Here is a 14,376-nt window from a genome sequence, read left to right on the forward strand (position 1 = left end):
CCACGCCATGTTTTCCTGCACTCAGCAAGAACCGATCAAACCTCGACATGTGGCGTCGTTACAAGATTATTAACTTTGTTAGCCTTATCTGCAGTTCATCTGTGTGTGTTTTTGTTAGGAGTTCAACATTTCGTGCCCATAAAGTTAAGCAGAAACATTTACAATGTGATTGAAATTCTGTCAAGCTCAGCTGTGTTCACCATATGTTTGCTTCTGTCTGTCATATCTTTCTTATTGAAAGTAAAAGTTAAAACTGCACTGCAAAACATTCCACTACAAGTAAATGCATTTAATATTTGAGTTATGCATTCTTAAGTAAAGTAGTCATCCTTCAAACTGTTGTGTTTAGTGGATAACTGCTGTTAATAGGCAAACATTTCAAAAATTAAAATTAAATTCAACATTATAGTTGGTAGCACTGTTGCCTCGCAGCAAGAAGGTCGCCGGTTCGCATCCCGGTGGGGGCACCGGAATCTTTCTGCGTGGAGTTTGCACGTTCTCCCCGTGCAGCGTGGGTTCTCTCCGGGTTCTCCGGCTTCCTCCCACAAGGTCCAAAACCATGTTGAGGTTAATTGGTGATTCTAAACTGTCTGTAGGTGTGAATGTGAGTGTGCTTGGTTGTCTGTCTCTAAGTGTAGCCCTGTGATAGACTGGTGACCTGTCCAGGTGAACCTGCCTTCACCCTGAGTCAGCTGGGATAGACTCCAGCCCTCTGCAACCCTTGTGAGGATTAAGCGATGCATAGATAATGGAAGTTTGACTGTCCGTTGTGGCTTTTTTCTTTGGTGGGAAAATGTTTGGTTTGTTTAACCACCTCAGGGACGATTAGGACAGTTTGATTGAGGTTGTCATCATGTATTTTCGAAATCTGTAAACATTGAAGCAACAGAAAAAATTCTCATGCAAACGTTATGGCTTTAATAACAAGTTGATCCCACCAGGCTGGCATTCCCCCAAATATGATGTGTCACGGACGCAACACCTAATTATTATTTCATAGCCAAAACAAACACTCCACCCTCAGAAAATCTCAGTGTAATTACTGACCTGAAGCTCAGTGTGTGCTCCCAAAGACAAACTTGTTTTCTTCGGGAGTTTCAGCTGAAGTAGTAAGTGTCTGATTAAAGGTCAGCATGTTTTACTGCTACAGCCTCACAGAACAGCAACAATAACATCTACACTTGTTCTTACAGAGCTTTATTGTGTTTTAAAGAGGACTGAAACTCGTCAGTGTGGTTACAGTAGTTAAATTGAGTCCATACGATGTAGTGAAATCTGAAACGTGTTTGGATAATGATTTTTTTTAAAAAGAAAAAAAACAGAGGAATATGTTTACACTATAATTATCTTAATAATACAATGCTTGCAGTATTTCTATCAGTCTAACACAAAGTATGATTCGATCTCCAGTCCATGGATGTGTTTTGTCTTCATGTTGGTCCATTGGGTTTGTTTTCACATTAATGGGCTTCGTAATATCTTGACAAAGTTCTAAAAATGCTGTTTCATTTACTGTATCAGTGGCTCAATGCAAAAAAACAAAACAAAAAGAAGTTTCTGTTTTCATTTTGCAATATGACAAATTAAAGCAAAACATTCGCTCTTCTTTCCAGATGATGAATATTCATCCATCTTCACTGCAGGGTTTAGGTGTACATGGAAATGTATATCCACTAGAAATAAAGACAGAGACGCCTTGTCATTGGAGTGTCAAAAAAGTAGTGCATCGTTTTTGTTATATCTGTAAAATGGTTGCGATCAACAAGAAGAACCCAAATGCTGAAAACCAGAGGCAGGTTAAAAAGACAAAAAAATAGAGTGAGCTTTACTCACAAACAGCTGGAACAGGATTACAAAAAAAAATGAAGGGAAGGTAAACAAAACACAGGGAGCAGGCTGAAGCAGAGTCCAAGGTACAGGTAGAGGTAAAGCAGGGCGAGGCTGAGAGGCAAAATGCTGGAGAGCTGTGGCACAAAGCAACACAAATGAGCTGATTGGAGGAAATGGCAGCTGCTGGCAGGAGGCTGAGCAAGTAGAGACACTGAGGATCTCTGGTGGCCGAAGAAGTGATTTGAAGACCAACAAGACTGAATCAGTGACTGAATAAGTCCAGGACTAAAACTAAATAAAATTAATTTAAGAAGGCGATTTTTTTTTACCTCCGACTCTCGAAGACTCATCCCTTTTCCATCAGACAACTTTCTGAAGATTTCTGTTAAGCAGCACATAGATTGTAAAACACATTATGTATTATGTTGGGCCATCAAGGGTAGGACAATGTTAGAAGCTAAACAATCTGTTTTCAACTTGTTGCGTCCTATATGGGAAGTTTTCCTAGTTTTATGTACACGGCACAGTAGATAACCACTTGAGAAAATCTATTCTGTTCACATCATTAGATCTTTATGTCATTGTTCGTCCCATTTGGCGTCACTCACTGTGCATGCAGCCCAAGCGAAGGATGAGGCTGATGAAGTTCTCCAGTGTCATGTGACCAGAGGAGGTGCCGTAGCGCAGCACCATCAGGTTGAGCATGTCGTCGCTGACCCTGAATTCTGACAAACACACACAGTGACAGTTCAGGAGTTTGGTCATTTACTTCAATCCTGTAACGACTTGGTGTGATATTCCATAATTGACATTATTCTAACTCAAAGTTGGTCAACAAAGACCTGGTTTGGACATACATCACACTTATTGCACTCACCCAGTCCCTGTCATTTTTTTTTTTTTTTGGCAAGATCTTGTCATTAAAAAAAATTTAAAATCTGTTAAAGAGAACCATCTTGAGCTGAATTTCATCTAATTTTACCTCTGACTGCATAAAATTTGTGAAGTACTTCCAAAAATAGTGGAAAGGACCTAACTGTGTCTGAAAATGCTTGCTCTTGAGCTACATGCATAAAATAAGTGGATTGGTGCTGAAGTTGTTAACTAAGGTTGAAGCTGGGTGCCAAGTCATTTTAGGTGTTTGCTGGCCTGGGGGTCTCCTGAAGCAGCACACAGGTACCGACAGGCAGGAAAATTTTCAGCAGAAACTGGGTGTGGATGACCACTGAGGAAGAGAATGCAAGGTTTGGTAGGAGCGAAAAACTGCTGACTGTTACTTAAGACATCATTGGTAGTGGAAGAAGCTATTCAAGGAACTCCTGAACCCGATCAACATATCCACTGTGACAGAGTCTGAACCTGGAGTCTCGGTGGAAGCCTAATTTTTACCCTCAGTAGAGCTCCCTGAAATAATAAAGAAGTTCCTCAGTAGCAAGGTACCAGGTGTAGGTAAGTTTTTCCCCCGAGATGCTGAAGGGACTGGACATGGTTGGGTAGTCTTGGTTTCCTCCTTAGGTCTTGTCCACATGTAGCTGGGTTTTAGTAAAATTGAATATCCTGCCCCCTCCATCTAGAAAAAAACTTAAATATACACCACCTCATTTTTAGAAAAAAATTAATCCACATCTAACCGCATAAGTGTGTTTTTAAGCACATTTATATTCTACGTGAAGATGTAATAACTCCGACGACAGGAGCAATGACCAGGACATACACAAATTGTCACGCCATTCCTTTGGGAGCACGATTTCCATCTCAAAGTTCTCCCAACAGCTGGCAGTGCGTCCCGGTTTGACCAAAACCGGCGTCAGTGTCTTTGACGGAGAACATGCCTTGGACGTGGAATGGCAAGGTGGCAGAAAATAACCGTCCTTAACGCCGTCCTTCGCTTGTGTTCTTGTAAGTGGAGCGGTATCTGGGCTTGTAAAAACAAGCGCACAAAAAGCGCCTGGACAAGAGACAATGCCAACACAGTTCTGAGGGAATCCACGCTGTTTCCAAATGTAAACACAGGTCGCATATGTGATGTAAAGAACATATTTTGTCGCAGGCAGTGATGTTTTGAAGCCTAGACCCCGGTTCTTGACGTCCACATGCAGACGCATAAAGGGATGATTTGCAAATCTTCACTTTGGTCGGAGGTTTTTGAAAGAATTGTTTTTAATACCGTAAATCTGTGTTTTCATGTGGATGACAGGCCACATCATAGAAAAATATCTTTGCTTTGTGAGATACCCTGCTACATGTGGACGAGGCCTGAATGTCACGAGGAGGTTGGGGAGTGGAGTGGCAGACCAGGATGGTGGTTCCCATTTTTAAAAATAAGGATTGCAGGGTGTACTTCAGTTATTGGGGTATCTCAGTGCTCAGTGTTACGACTATTCGAGGGTGTTTGAACAGAAACTCTGACTGAGAGTCAAACTTCACACTTAGCAGGAACAATAAAGATGTCGCTTTGTTTTAGAACCAGTGAGTACTGCAGGAATATGGAGTATGGGAACATTGGTAAGGGAATCCATGAATCCTAAACTGGTCTACCTGCAGCTATGAATGCATTCCTCAGCTCACTCAGCGACAGCGTTCCTGTTCGGGAAACATCCGTGAGGTAGAAAATGTCCTGGTAACAGAAAAAAACAATTTCAGGACAATCATGTATATACATTTTTAGACGTATAAATGGTTTAAGTTGGTAGATATAATGAATGTGATTATAAAACATGCTTTTTGAGAATGAGATAACTGAGCTTGACTTGATTTCCTTTACCTTGTATGCGACCACCTTGTTCCACAGGCGGACAAATTCCTCACCGTTCAGTTTGCCTGTGATTGACGTCTGTTTTTACTGACGATTAAGGCAATAAAGTGACATGTCTGACTTTTAGTTGATATTGTGTCTTGTATCAACGAAACAGTAGCTACATTTGGCATTTAGGTGTTTTATTGCAAACTACGTTTATACGAATGAGACAAAACGGATACATCCATCAGAGCAACCATACTGCGGCACGCGTCGATGGTGAAGCCTCCAGATTTCAGGTCTCCTAAATAAAACAGAAAAAAAGCGTCATCATACATACCGTAAAGCTTTTATGGTGAAGCACACTAGAATACTTTAAAGTTCAAACCTTTCAGGATTTTGTCATTTAGAAGCCTCTGGAGCTGCTCTGCATCCACTTCTTCATACTGGAAATAAAAACACGATTATGCTTTCCATTGGTGAGCTGATCTTCAGCCACGTGTGAACAAAACAAATAAAACCATCTGTTGTACTAAAGGCCTTAATTATTGCAGGCTACAGTGCAGAACTCCACAAGTCAAACATCAGATGGTGGACATATAATAATAAGACCTCAGACGGCAAATATAGCTCACATGTTCGCAAACCGTTGTTATTTACATTTTATCCAGCAGACAACAAAAGCAGCAAATCAGTCTAAATCCAAAATTCTTTTTTTTCCAAATTACTTGGGAACCACATATACATGTTTGATCCACTAAAAAGGGCAATAATAAGATTTGATGAGGGCAGTTAGCCTGCACCAAAATAATAAAAATGCGAGATGTAAAACCAAAACAATGAACTGAATGTTCACTTAAAGACGTAACAGAACTGAAGTGCGCTGAGTGATAAATCTAAGCTGAGTGCAGCTTTAAAGATAAGATAGATAACAATATTGCACATGGTTATTCTATATTTAAACTATGTCTAAACCATCTAAATTTGTAGTCACCCTAAATGCTTAAAACACTTTTAATTGAGTGAAATTCAATAGAATTATTTTGATAAAATAAATTTGAATAGCTACAATTATGCCAACAATAATAATAATAATAATAATAATAATAATAATAACCTTTATTTATTGAGCACTTTTTAAAACAAATGTTCCAAAGTGCTTTTCAATAAAAAATAAATTAAAAATTAAAATACAATAAGCACACAGAATCTTTGCTAAAAGTAGAAAGCACACAAATCAAACAGGAAGCTAAAAAACTTAAAACTTAAATAAAATCAGGGAAAGCTCTCTGATAAAAATGTGTTTCAAGAAGTGACTTAACAGACAGCACAGAATTAGACGCATGCTGATTTTTAACTACCTTGTCGGAGTACTGCCGGAAAAAGTCCTTCTTGTCTTTGTACTCCTCTGCATTCCTGATTTTCTTGAGCTGAGAATAGAAGAGAAGATGAGAAAGAAATTCGACATTTATGCTCTAAATTAAATCAAACTGTAGAATTCACATAATACTGTAGCTCGTAACACAGCAGCAAAAATATAATGAACACCGACAAATGTGATGTTACATCTCACACACCTTTTCAAATGGTTCCTGTGGTCTGTGGCCACTAGAGTTCTCACTGTAAAGACAAACCAAACACACGTCACACAAGATTTGTGTCTTTTATGTTGATCTTCATCTACATATCCAGTAATGTGTTGCTCTTGCCATGTTGTGATAATTTAGTGTCATTGTGTGTCGTATCTTGACGTGCACATACTAGCACTGGGTGTCTATCTTGGAGTGGATGGTCAGGAGGAAGGAGGCGGACTCATTGCGTTTGAAGGTGGAGGGAACGATCAGGTACTCGCCAGGCTTCAGCATCAACAACTCCATCACTGAACGGGCATTGAGGTAGGTTTTCGTCTGGGCGGCGGGCGCGTGGGTGAGGAAGAAGGAGGCCGGTAATTTGCCCTTCTGTGCCGCATACTGCAACAACACAGATGTTTCAGTTTGATATCAGTTTAAAAGAGCTGCTGGGGTGTGTGTACTGAGAACAAGGAAAGGGATGAAAAACGTTCTTACTTCTTCAGAGATCTTCAAAGAAATCAGAGGAAAATTGTTCATGTTGGGGACAAAGAGAAATGTCAAAGTCAGAAAACAAGTTTATATTTATACAGTTATAAGAAATGATCATCAAATTTCACTATCTAAGGTAATATTAAAACATGTGTACAGTCAAGTGACATGATAAGCAGACTTATCTGCAGCCGTTTAACCAGAAAACCGTCTGCATGGACTTTGACTTCACTCCTCTATTTACCGTACTGACTTTAAATTTTACTGCAACTATCTTTTGGTGAATAAGCACATGACCCCATGACAACATGTTTATGAGTTCAGAGAGGTTCAGAAGGACTGGGAGGTTGGAGCTCAGTTACCAACACTGGTATCAAAGTACAAAAGTTTGGGTCGGCCTGAATATCGGAGACACCAGACACCAGAAATGAATTAATATTTGGATGTTGTCTTGTTTCAGTAAAGATTTTGATATTATTTATGGATGGCCTCATCAGTAAGACCCATTCAGTGGAATAGGGTGATTGCCAATGTAGAAACTGAGGGAATAATCATTGCAATAATCTTCATATATTCCTCTGGTCTTGAGATTTCAGTTAATATGCCCTCAGCTACTTTGCATGCTTTCTGTATGCACGACGTGTCCACAACAAACAACAAAGAGCAATATTTACCTCATATATAAGGAATCCAATGTGCACATTATGCACCTGCCGTCTGTTCCTCTTGTCAGGCTTTTGCATGAGAGACACCAGCATGTTTTTTTCACCCTCTCTCTCTGAATATTCACCAGTAAGCTTGACTCGATACTGTGGATTGGTCCAGAAACTGTCTGGTGGAGGTAAACAAGGATTTTTTTGCATGAGGTAAATATTAATTACAAGTATATCTCGAAGCTTTATTAACAAATCAAGTAGCTGCATGAGCTTGGGTCGTGTATCACCGTTACCTCATCATTGGGAGGAGAAATCTTTTTAACGCAGTTGTTCTACTTTTACTGCAACACGCTTATCACTGGTCATAACACCTGCTCCACTGGGGTTTTGTCTTATCTTTAAGCACTTAAAAGTTTATGGTGCATTAGTCTTTGCCAGGTAACGATGAGCTCTCAGAATGCTCTGCTTTGACTTGTCATGATATAATGTTAGGAACTGCTGTACCTGCAAAAAACAAAGGAAGTTTGCAAACGTACCAATCTTGTTAAAGCAGCACTAGTTTATGTTGTTATAGTTACGAATCCAGTTTTGTTTTAATCTGTCATGTCAGAGGGATAATACATATTACGATGCACCATTCCACCTACTGTTAGCGACTTTAGGGTTTCAGATACAACAATAAAATGATCCATTTAACATTATATTAGTCCCTTGGTGTTATCGAAACAGCTCTGGATAATTTATGTCGACAACTAAATCACTTGTTGCACCATTCCACCTACTGTTAGCGACTTTGCGGTTTGTTCCAAGATCTGCGGCGCAACCTTGATCAGCGTTATCAGAACTGAACCGTGCCAAACAGGTACAACAATAGAACTATCTGTTGAACATTATATTAGTCCCTTTGTGTTATCAGAACAGCTCTGAATAATTAGGTCAAAGCAGTGTCTTATGGTGCCCGGCACTGGGACGATGTCTGCACAGCTTTTGGGTCTTGGGGGTTATGAAGTGGTGTCTCTGTGGATCAGCTTCTTCAAGTGCATCCCACAGACGCTGGATCAGATTAGGATCTGGGGAGGTTGGAGGCTATGTCAATACCTTGGGCTCTTAGTCATGTTCCTCAAGCTGTTCTTGAGCAGTTTTTTTGCGATGTGGCACGGGGCTGGACGTTGAAAGCTGATGCCGTTAATAGTGTGTGCTGGTGTTGCAGCAATGTCTAGGTGGGGGTAAGTGTCAATGAAACATCAACATGGATGTCAGGACCCAAGTTTTCCTGCAGAACTTTGCAATTAAACAAGAAGATCACTGTTATTCATGTTTGTATTATTTAGTCACTTTAATGCTGTGACTGATAAGTGTTCAGAAGGTAATTGAATCTAAAATGCTAATGTCAATGTTAATCTCTTGGTTCTGTTCAAATTTTGTGATTTTTTGCCCTTATTAGAATTTTTACTATTATTAGGGTTTTTTTTTTGTTTGTTTTGTTTTTAATTCTCCGCAATTTGTTGGAGCTTTGAAGTTTTACCAAACACAAATTTTAGCACCTTCGCATCTAATGTTGGACAAATAGTATGGAATCTTGTTTAATTATCTGAATACCTCTGTTATTTATGCAGCCTCCAGCAGTGATTCCTGCAACCCAGCGTCCGTCATACGCGGAGGTCTTCCAGACACAAGAAGAGTTTCCATCAAGGAAGTCTGGACTCAGGCCACAGATGTCGAGATTCACGAAGAACCTACAGAAATCTTCCAGGGTCATCCTGGAAAAAACAGAGGCGGATTTTGATGTTTAGTTTTAATTTGGATGCATGATAAAAAGAATTATGAAACCTTAAACTTGTGAAGTACAGTACACAACCCATGAGGTAAAAGGCATTTGTGTTTGACTTTTGCCATTTGCTCACCAAAACTCTCCATCATCATCCACAGAATGGCACAATTCTCGATCTTCAGGACTCACAGTTTGCCATAAAGGTGACCTTGAAGACACAGATAATGTGTCATCATCAGTTTTCAGTTTTACAACACATGTCCAGAGCCAGGGCTAAGCCTATCCAATAGCAGCACCCTGGGGGACGTTAGATGTAGGATATTTCCCTTTCAAATAATAGGGACTAACACAGTTAACAGGCCAATTTTGAAACTAATTGCAGCGTTCCACTGCTTTGATGGCATTCACATTTAAGTTTAGAACCATGTCTTTGTGAAACGGTCACTGAGTGGGAGCTTACCGGTCACTCCAGTCTCCCTTCCACTCTCCTCTGCCCCAGGGGTTCCACAAACGCACCAGGTTTACAAATGTCCCTCTGCTCGTCATCTGACCACCATTAATCACCACAGAAATCACCATTATTATGTACAATGAAAGCAAAAATACAAAAAAAAAAGGAAAAGAAAACTCTATACTGTAGAAAGGAGAAGCTGAGAAACCTAACTGCTACAGTATGCCTTGTCATATTCTTATTACAGTATATGTACTTCCATTTCCAAGTGCAGTATGTTACCTGTCTGACACCTGTCACGGTGTAGGCATGGCCTTGGACCAATCCATTCGGTAACACGGTGTTAGCAGGTGTCTCCTACAAGCCACAGACATGCATCATTGCTCAAAGTTGATACAATTAAGCATTAATTGCATAAACCATATGTTGTTGGGTAACTTGGGTCAAGGTTATATACCAACAGACAATAAAGCATGTTCATGTCCATGTAATACTGAAGGGATTTACTCGTGGTTAAATATAAGATCAGTTCAGTTCACAATGTGAACTTTACATTTGAATTAGCTAAAAGCAATTTTTCAGCATTTTGGGAAATCAGGTCATCTATTGACTTGTCCAGACTTAGGGGTAAGGTCAATGTGAGGCTACTGCCAACAGCGGATAAGCCTAACTTAGCACAACGACCAGAAACAGGAGGCTTTTGACCCTAAGTCTTATAAAAAACTTCTGTTGTTTGTAGATGGAGCCAAATTGGTCTTGGGTTTACCTCGTTATTGTGTGCACTTTTGTACCTGCAGCCTTCGTCTGCTCAATCCATAAACCTTACACAGACATGATAAGAGCATGCCAACAGTTTTAATGACGTCTCTTTTACAAGAGCTGTGTAAAAAAAGACTCAGTGTTTTTCAGTTACATGGGCAGGTTGCAATAACACAGACAGTATCTGGGACTCAGCAGGCTGAATGGCGCCGCTGTATGCAGCACTCTTCAGAGATCCAAACAACAGCCACATGGCAAGACAAAGATCATTTGACCAGTGGGATCTCTAAGGTTATAGCCCTTTCTACATTACACTTTGTGTTTTTGTTTGTGATTAAAATCCTTCACTGGAAACATTTCAGTGGAAGTGATTGTTTAAAATGACAGTTGCGTTGATATTGCTTCTCTCAGAATCATAGCTTTTGTGTCACTGTCTACATTTGTAGGGACATGTCGCCCTTGAGGTGTCTTCCTGTGTATATATATTTACAAAAATAAGCCAAATGAATGTGATTTTGTCCAGGGGCGATCTTTAATGTGACACTATGAGGAAACTCTGACTCACTGGATGCAGACCACGGGTATAAGCCTGCCATTGGCTGCACAACTTTCTCTTCCCCTTCACAACTGAAAACAAGTACCCTCCAAGCAACCTGCTACACTGAAGTATTGATCATGCAATAAGACAGCACTGCTAGCTTTATAAAAAATAAATAAATAAAAATTGTGAATTAGCTGTTTTAGTGACTGTACTCTTTATGTGCAAATGTTGCATCACTATTTTAAGGGCACACTTAAACACACAACTCAGCAAGAAAGCAAAAAAGAACATTTCCAAGAGCTATTCCTTTAAACAAGGTCAGTCAGGTATAACGACTCGAGCATGATAGAGTTGAGGCTTTCCTTATTAGTTCATTGGGAGAAACTGTTTCCTGAAATTTAAAAAATTTGAAATATTTGAGATGCTCCATAGCAGTCACTCATCACTTCAACATTTTTTGTCAGATTTGTCCTATCATCACGAGGAGGTTGTGGCTCAGGTGATAGAGCTGGTTGTCCTCCAATCGCAAGGTTGGCAGTTTGATCCCAAGCCCCTCCACAGTCGAAGTGTCCTTGGGCAAGATACTGAACCCAAAGTTGCTCCCAATGGCAGGCAGCACCTTGCATGGCAGCTCTGTCACCATTGGTGTATGAATGTGTGTGTGAATGGGTGAATGAGAAACACATTGTAAAGCGCTTTGGATAAAAGCAGTATATAAGTGCAGACCATTTACCATTTACCATTGCTTCCATGTGTTTTGTGCACTGTACAAAAACAATGATAAACATACCCCTTGAGGTGTACCACAGCTCATCAGATTGGTGGATTTGCCAGCTCTGCACATCAGCTCCCACAGGTCTGGAGGGGGTTCTGAGAGCTCGATGTGCATGTAGACTCCACCGGTGAAGTCCATCATGGCCTCTGTAGGAGTTCCAGCGTTCATGTCGGTGTAGGAACCACAAACCCTGAGACAACCATACATGATATATTCTTTTTTTTTTACGGCTGTTCCAGAAATAAGACAAAACTCTTTTATGTCTGAGAAGTAGTGTCCTTTTCTGTACGTACTTGGCGTAAGCTTTCTCCAGCAGAGCAGGCCAGAACTCATTTGGATTTTTGGAGTGAACAAAGATTAATCTGCCATTGATTGTAGGCAGCTTGTCATCGATGACCACATCCACCCATTTCCCGAATCTCCAGAACTGAATAGTTAAGAATAAAAGAAATACATAAAAAAAAAAACATCATTGATTGCTGACACATACGTAGAACGTGCAACTGAAAGTGTAAGAAAGTTCCATCCATAAAACTCAAAGCCCAGGACCATAGATGAAGGTAGGAATGTTGATTGACTGTATGCTCAGGTAAGCTCATGTTCACCACAGTGATTCAGTACAACTCCTACATTAGTGCTGAGGCCACATCAGTCCGCCTGTAAATCTTGTATTTAATTTTAACCTCACACGTAAAGGCCCCAGATACTTGAACTACTTCACTTGAGTTGGCAAATAAGTCATAATTCTAAAGATGCAAACCTCCATTTTTTTTTACTTAAAAACATGGCCTTATAAGTGGAGGTGTTGACTTTTATACTTGAGACTTCACTCTCTGCCCCAAAACTTCCCATGTTCATGCTGCAGGACATGTTGCATTGAAACCAACAGAACCATGTCATCTGCAAAGAGGCAATTCTGACAGCCAAGAAAAAAAACTAATTATTGGGGCAGACTTTTAGAAACTACATCACTCCGCCCAGTTTTGGGAGATTATGGTTTCCTCCTAGTCAGACATGATAGAGACGTTTGCTGGCAAACAGGTAAAGCACTAAAAATATCATGGAGCAGCCAACATGTGGGCCCATCACCGACAGGATGAGCATTTACAGACGGATTCAGAACACATTAAGGGCACCTAAATTCAGTACAAGGCCCTGTCTATCGAAATATTGTTTCAGAAAGTCTGATTTCAAGCCGTGTTCAGTGAAAACATGCCCATTAAAAAGAACAACCAGTTGTGTTGTTTGTATTTACCCTGAAGTGAAATAGTCCGCAGTAGTCCTCTTCAAATTTTTGCTCGGGGGGGACAACTTGGTCGAAGATATGACGCTGGAATGTCAGAGCTCCAATAGATGCAAGAAACCAGCAGTTTCCTGTTCAAAAAATACTCGTTAAGTCATCAGAAAGTCAGAGAGGCACATGAATAATTGAAGAATTGGTAATAAGGAGATTTGCCCACCAAGTATTCCTTGACCAAAGTCAAACCTGGAGACACTATGTTGTACAAAGGACGGATTAAGAGCAATTTTCTGAAACAAAAGAGAAAACTGACGTATCAACAAACTTTAAAAAAAAATTAAAAGGGTAAGTAAATATTTTTCTTCTGGTCTTACTATCTTAGTACAGTGCTTATATTTGCATAAGTGCACAGAAATACTAAATCCACTGTACTACCCCCCCTCTGCAACATGGCAAGGAGCAGAGCTTCACTGCAGTAAATGAAACATAATGTATGTAGAATTATTATTTTGATTATATCATTTAGTTATACTTATAAAATCTTAAGGTTTTGATTAACATGTCATTTTAGCCATATGAGCAAAAACCAGACCTTACTAATACAGTAGCATCATTTATCCCTTCACCTCGCTTCTGCACATCACAGAGTCACAAATGAACTTCTGTTTTGACATGTGTTTCAGTAAGAATTTAAATTGAACATTGGGTTACACAATCTTGACATTTGTATGTGCTGCTGTATTACTAATTAGTGGTTGATTTATGCAGATATGTTGGGCAGGATTTTTAAGACTTTTGGATCTTAAGGTGTGGGTTCAAAAATGCCAATGAAAGTTTTGTCTTTTAAAGATGAAGCAAAATATTCATTCCCCCATTCCCTTCCCGGCAGTAATTTTTGTACAGCCCATAAACATACCACATAATTACAGCATGTCAAGAATGATCTTGTTTGTTTGTTTTTTTAACATGAACGATATGTGAGATAAGAAAATATTTCTGGAATTGATTCCAGAAGGTGTAAAACAAAGCATTCTTTCAACCAGACCCTAGCACAGTATGTCATTTAAAACATGTCAACTTGCACATGTGCTAAGACACTTAGCCAGAAACCCAGCTTACCTGTATTTGATCTGTGGGAGGCAAATATTTAAAACAGGGACAACATGCAAACTCTACTTAAACCTGTCAGTCACTTTGAGTCTGAATGCAAAACAGTACTAAAATCGCATCTCTGCAGTGTGCTAGGTTTTTAATATCAACTGAATCAATTCAGCTCAAACACATACTATACATTAACACTAGTAACACTTACCGCTGGTCTCAGCCACACCACATTGGCCAGATCAGAGGGGTCCAGCATCCCGTGACCGATGGAGTTCCTGTCAGGGGGGAACATGTCGTCGATGTAGCGCACTCCTTTGATGAGACAGTACTGTTTCAGCTCCTGGAAGTCTTGGCCAAAGAACTTGTCAGGGGTTTTGAACTTCCCATAGCCATCTTCCATGCTACGATTCTCCATAATATTCAGACACGCACCGGGGGGAGGCATTGCTGCA

At 40.0% G+C, this 14,376-nt stretch overlaps 1 protein-coding gene across 1 annotated transcript; it reads right to left on the bottom strand.

Annotated features, from left to right (window-relative positions):
* Positions 1-1,538: 1,538 nt before the first annotated feature.
* LOC103372903 (calpain-1 catalytic subunit-like) lies at positions 1,539-14,369 on the bottom strand. Its single transcript, XM_008302676.1, has 21 exons — positions 14,133-14,369; positions 13,041-13,110; positions 12,836-12,954; positions 11,874-12,007; positions 11,596-11,770; positions 9,788-9,862; positions 9,515-9,600; positions 9,188-9,262; positions 8,883-9,043; positions 7,302-7,459; positions 6,634-6,645; positions 6,329-6,537; positions 6,145-6,187; positions 5,929-5,997; positions 4,956-5,013; positions 4,810-4,871; positions 4,595-4,663; positions 4,369-4,447; positions 2,439-2,555; positions 2,160-2,212; positions 1,539-1,673 (listed from the first exon to the last, which is right to left on the bottom strand). The coding sequence occupies exons 1-21, from the start codon at positions 14,367-14,369 to the stop codon at positions 1,647-1,649; spliced, it is 2,088 nt and encodes a 695-aa protein (XP_008300898.1). The 3' UTR covers positions 1,539-1,646.
* Between the last annotated feature and the right edge of the window lie 7 nt (positions 14,370-14,376).

This window comes from Stegastes partitus, unplaced genomic scaffold (assembly GCF_000690725.1).
Source record: "Stegastes partitus isolate 25-593 unplaced genomic scaffold, Stegastes_partitus-1.0.2 Scaffold1854, whole genome shotgun sequence".
In the NCBI taxonomy this organism is placed as follows: Eukaryota; Metazoa; Chordata; class Actinopteri; family Pomacentridae; genus Stegastes; species Stegastes partitus.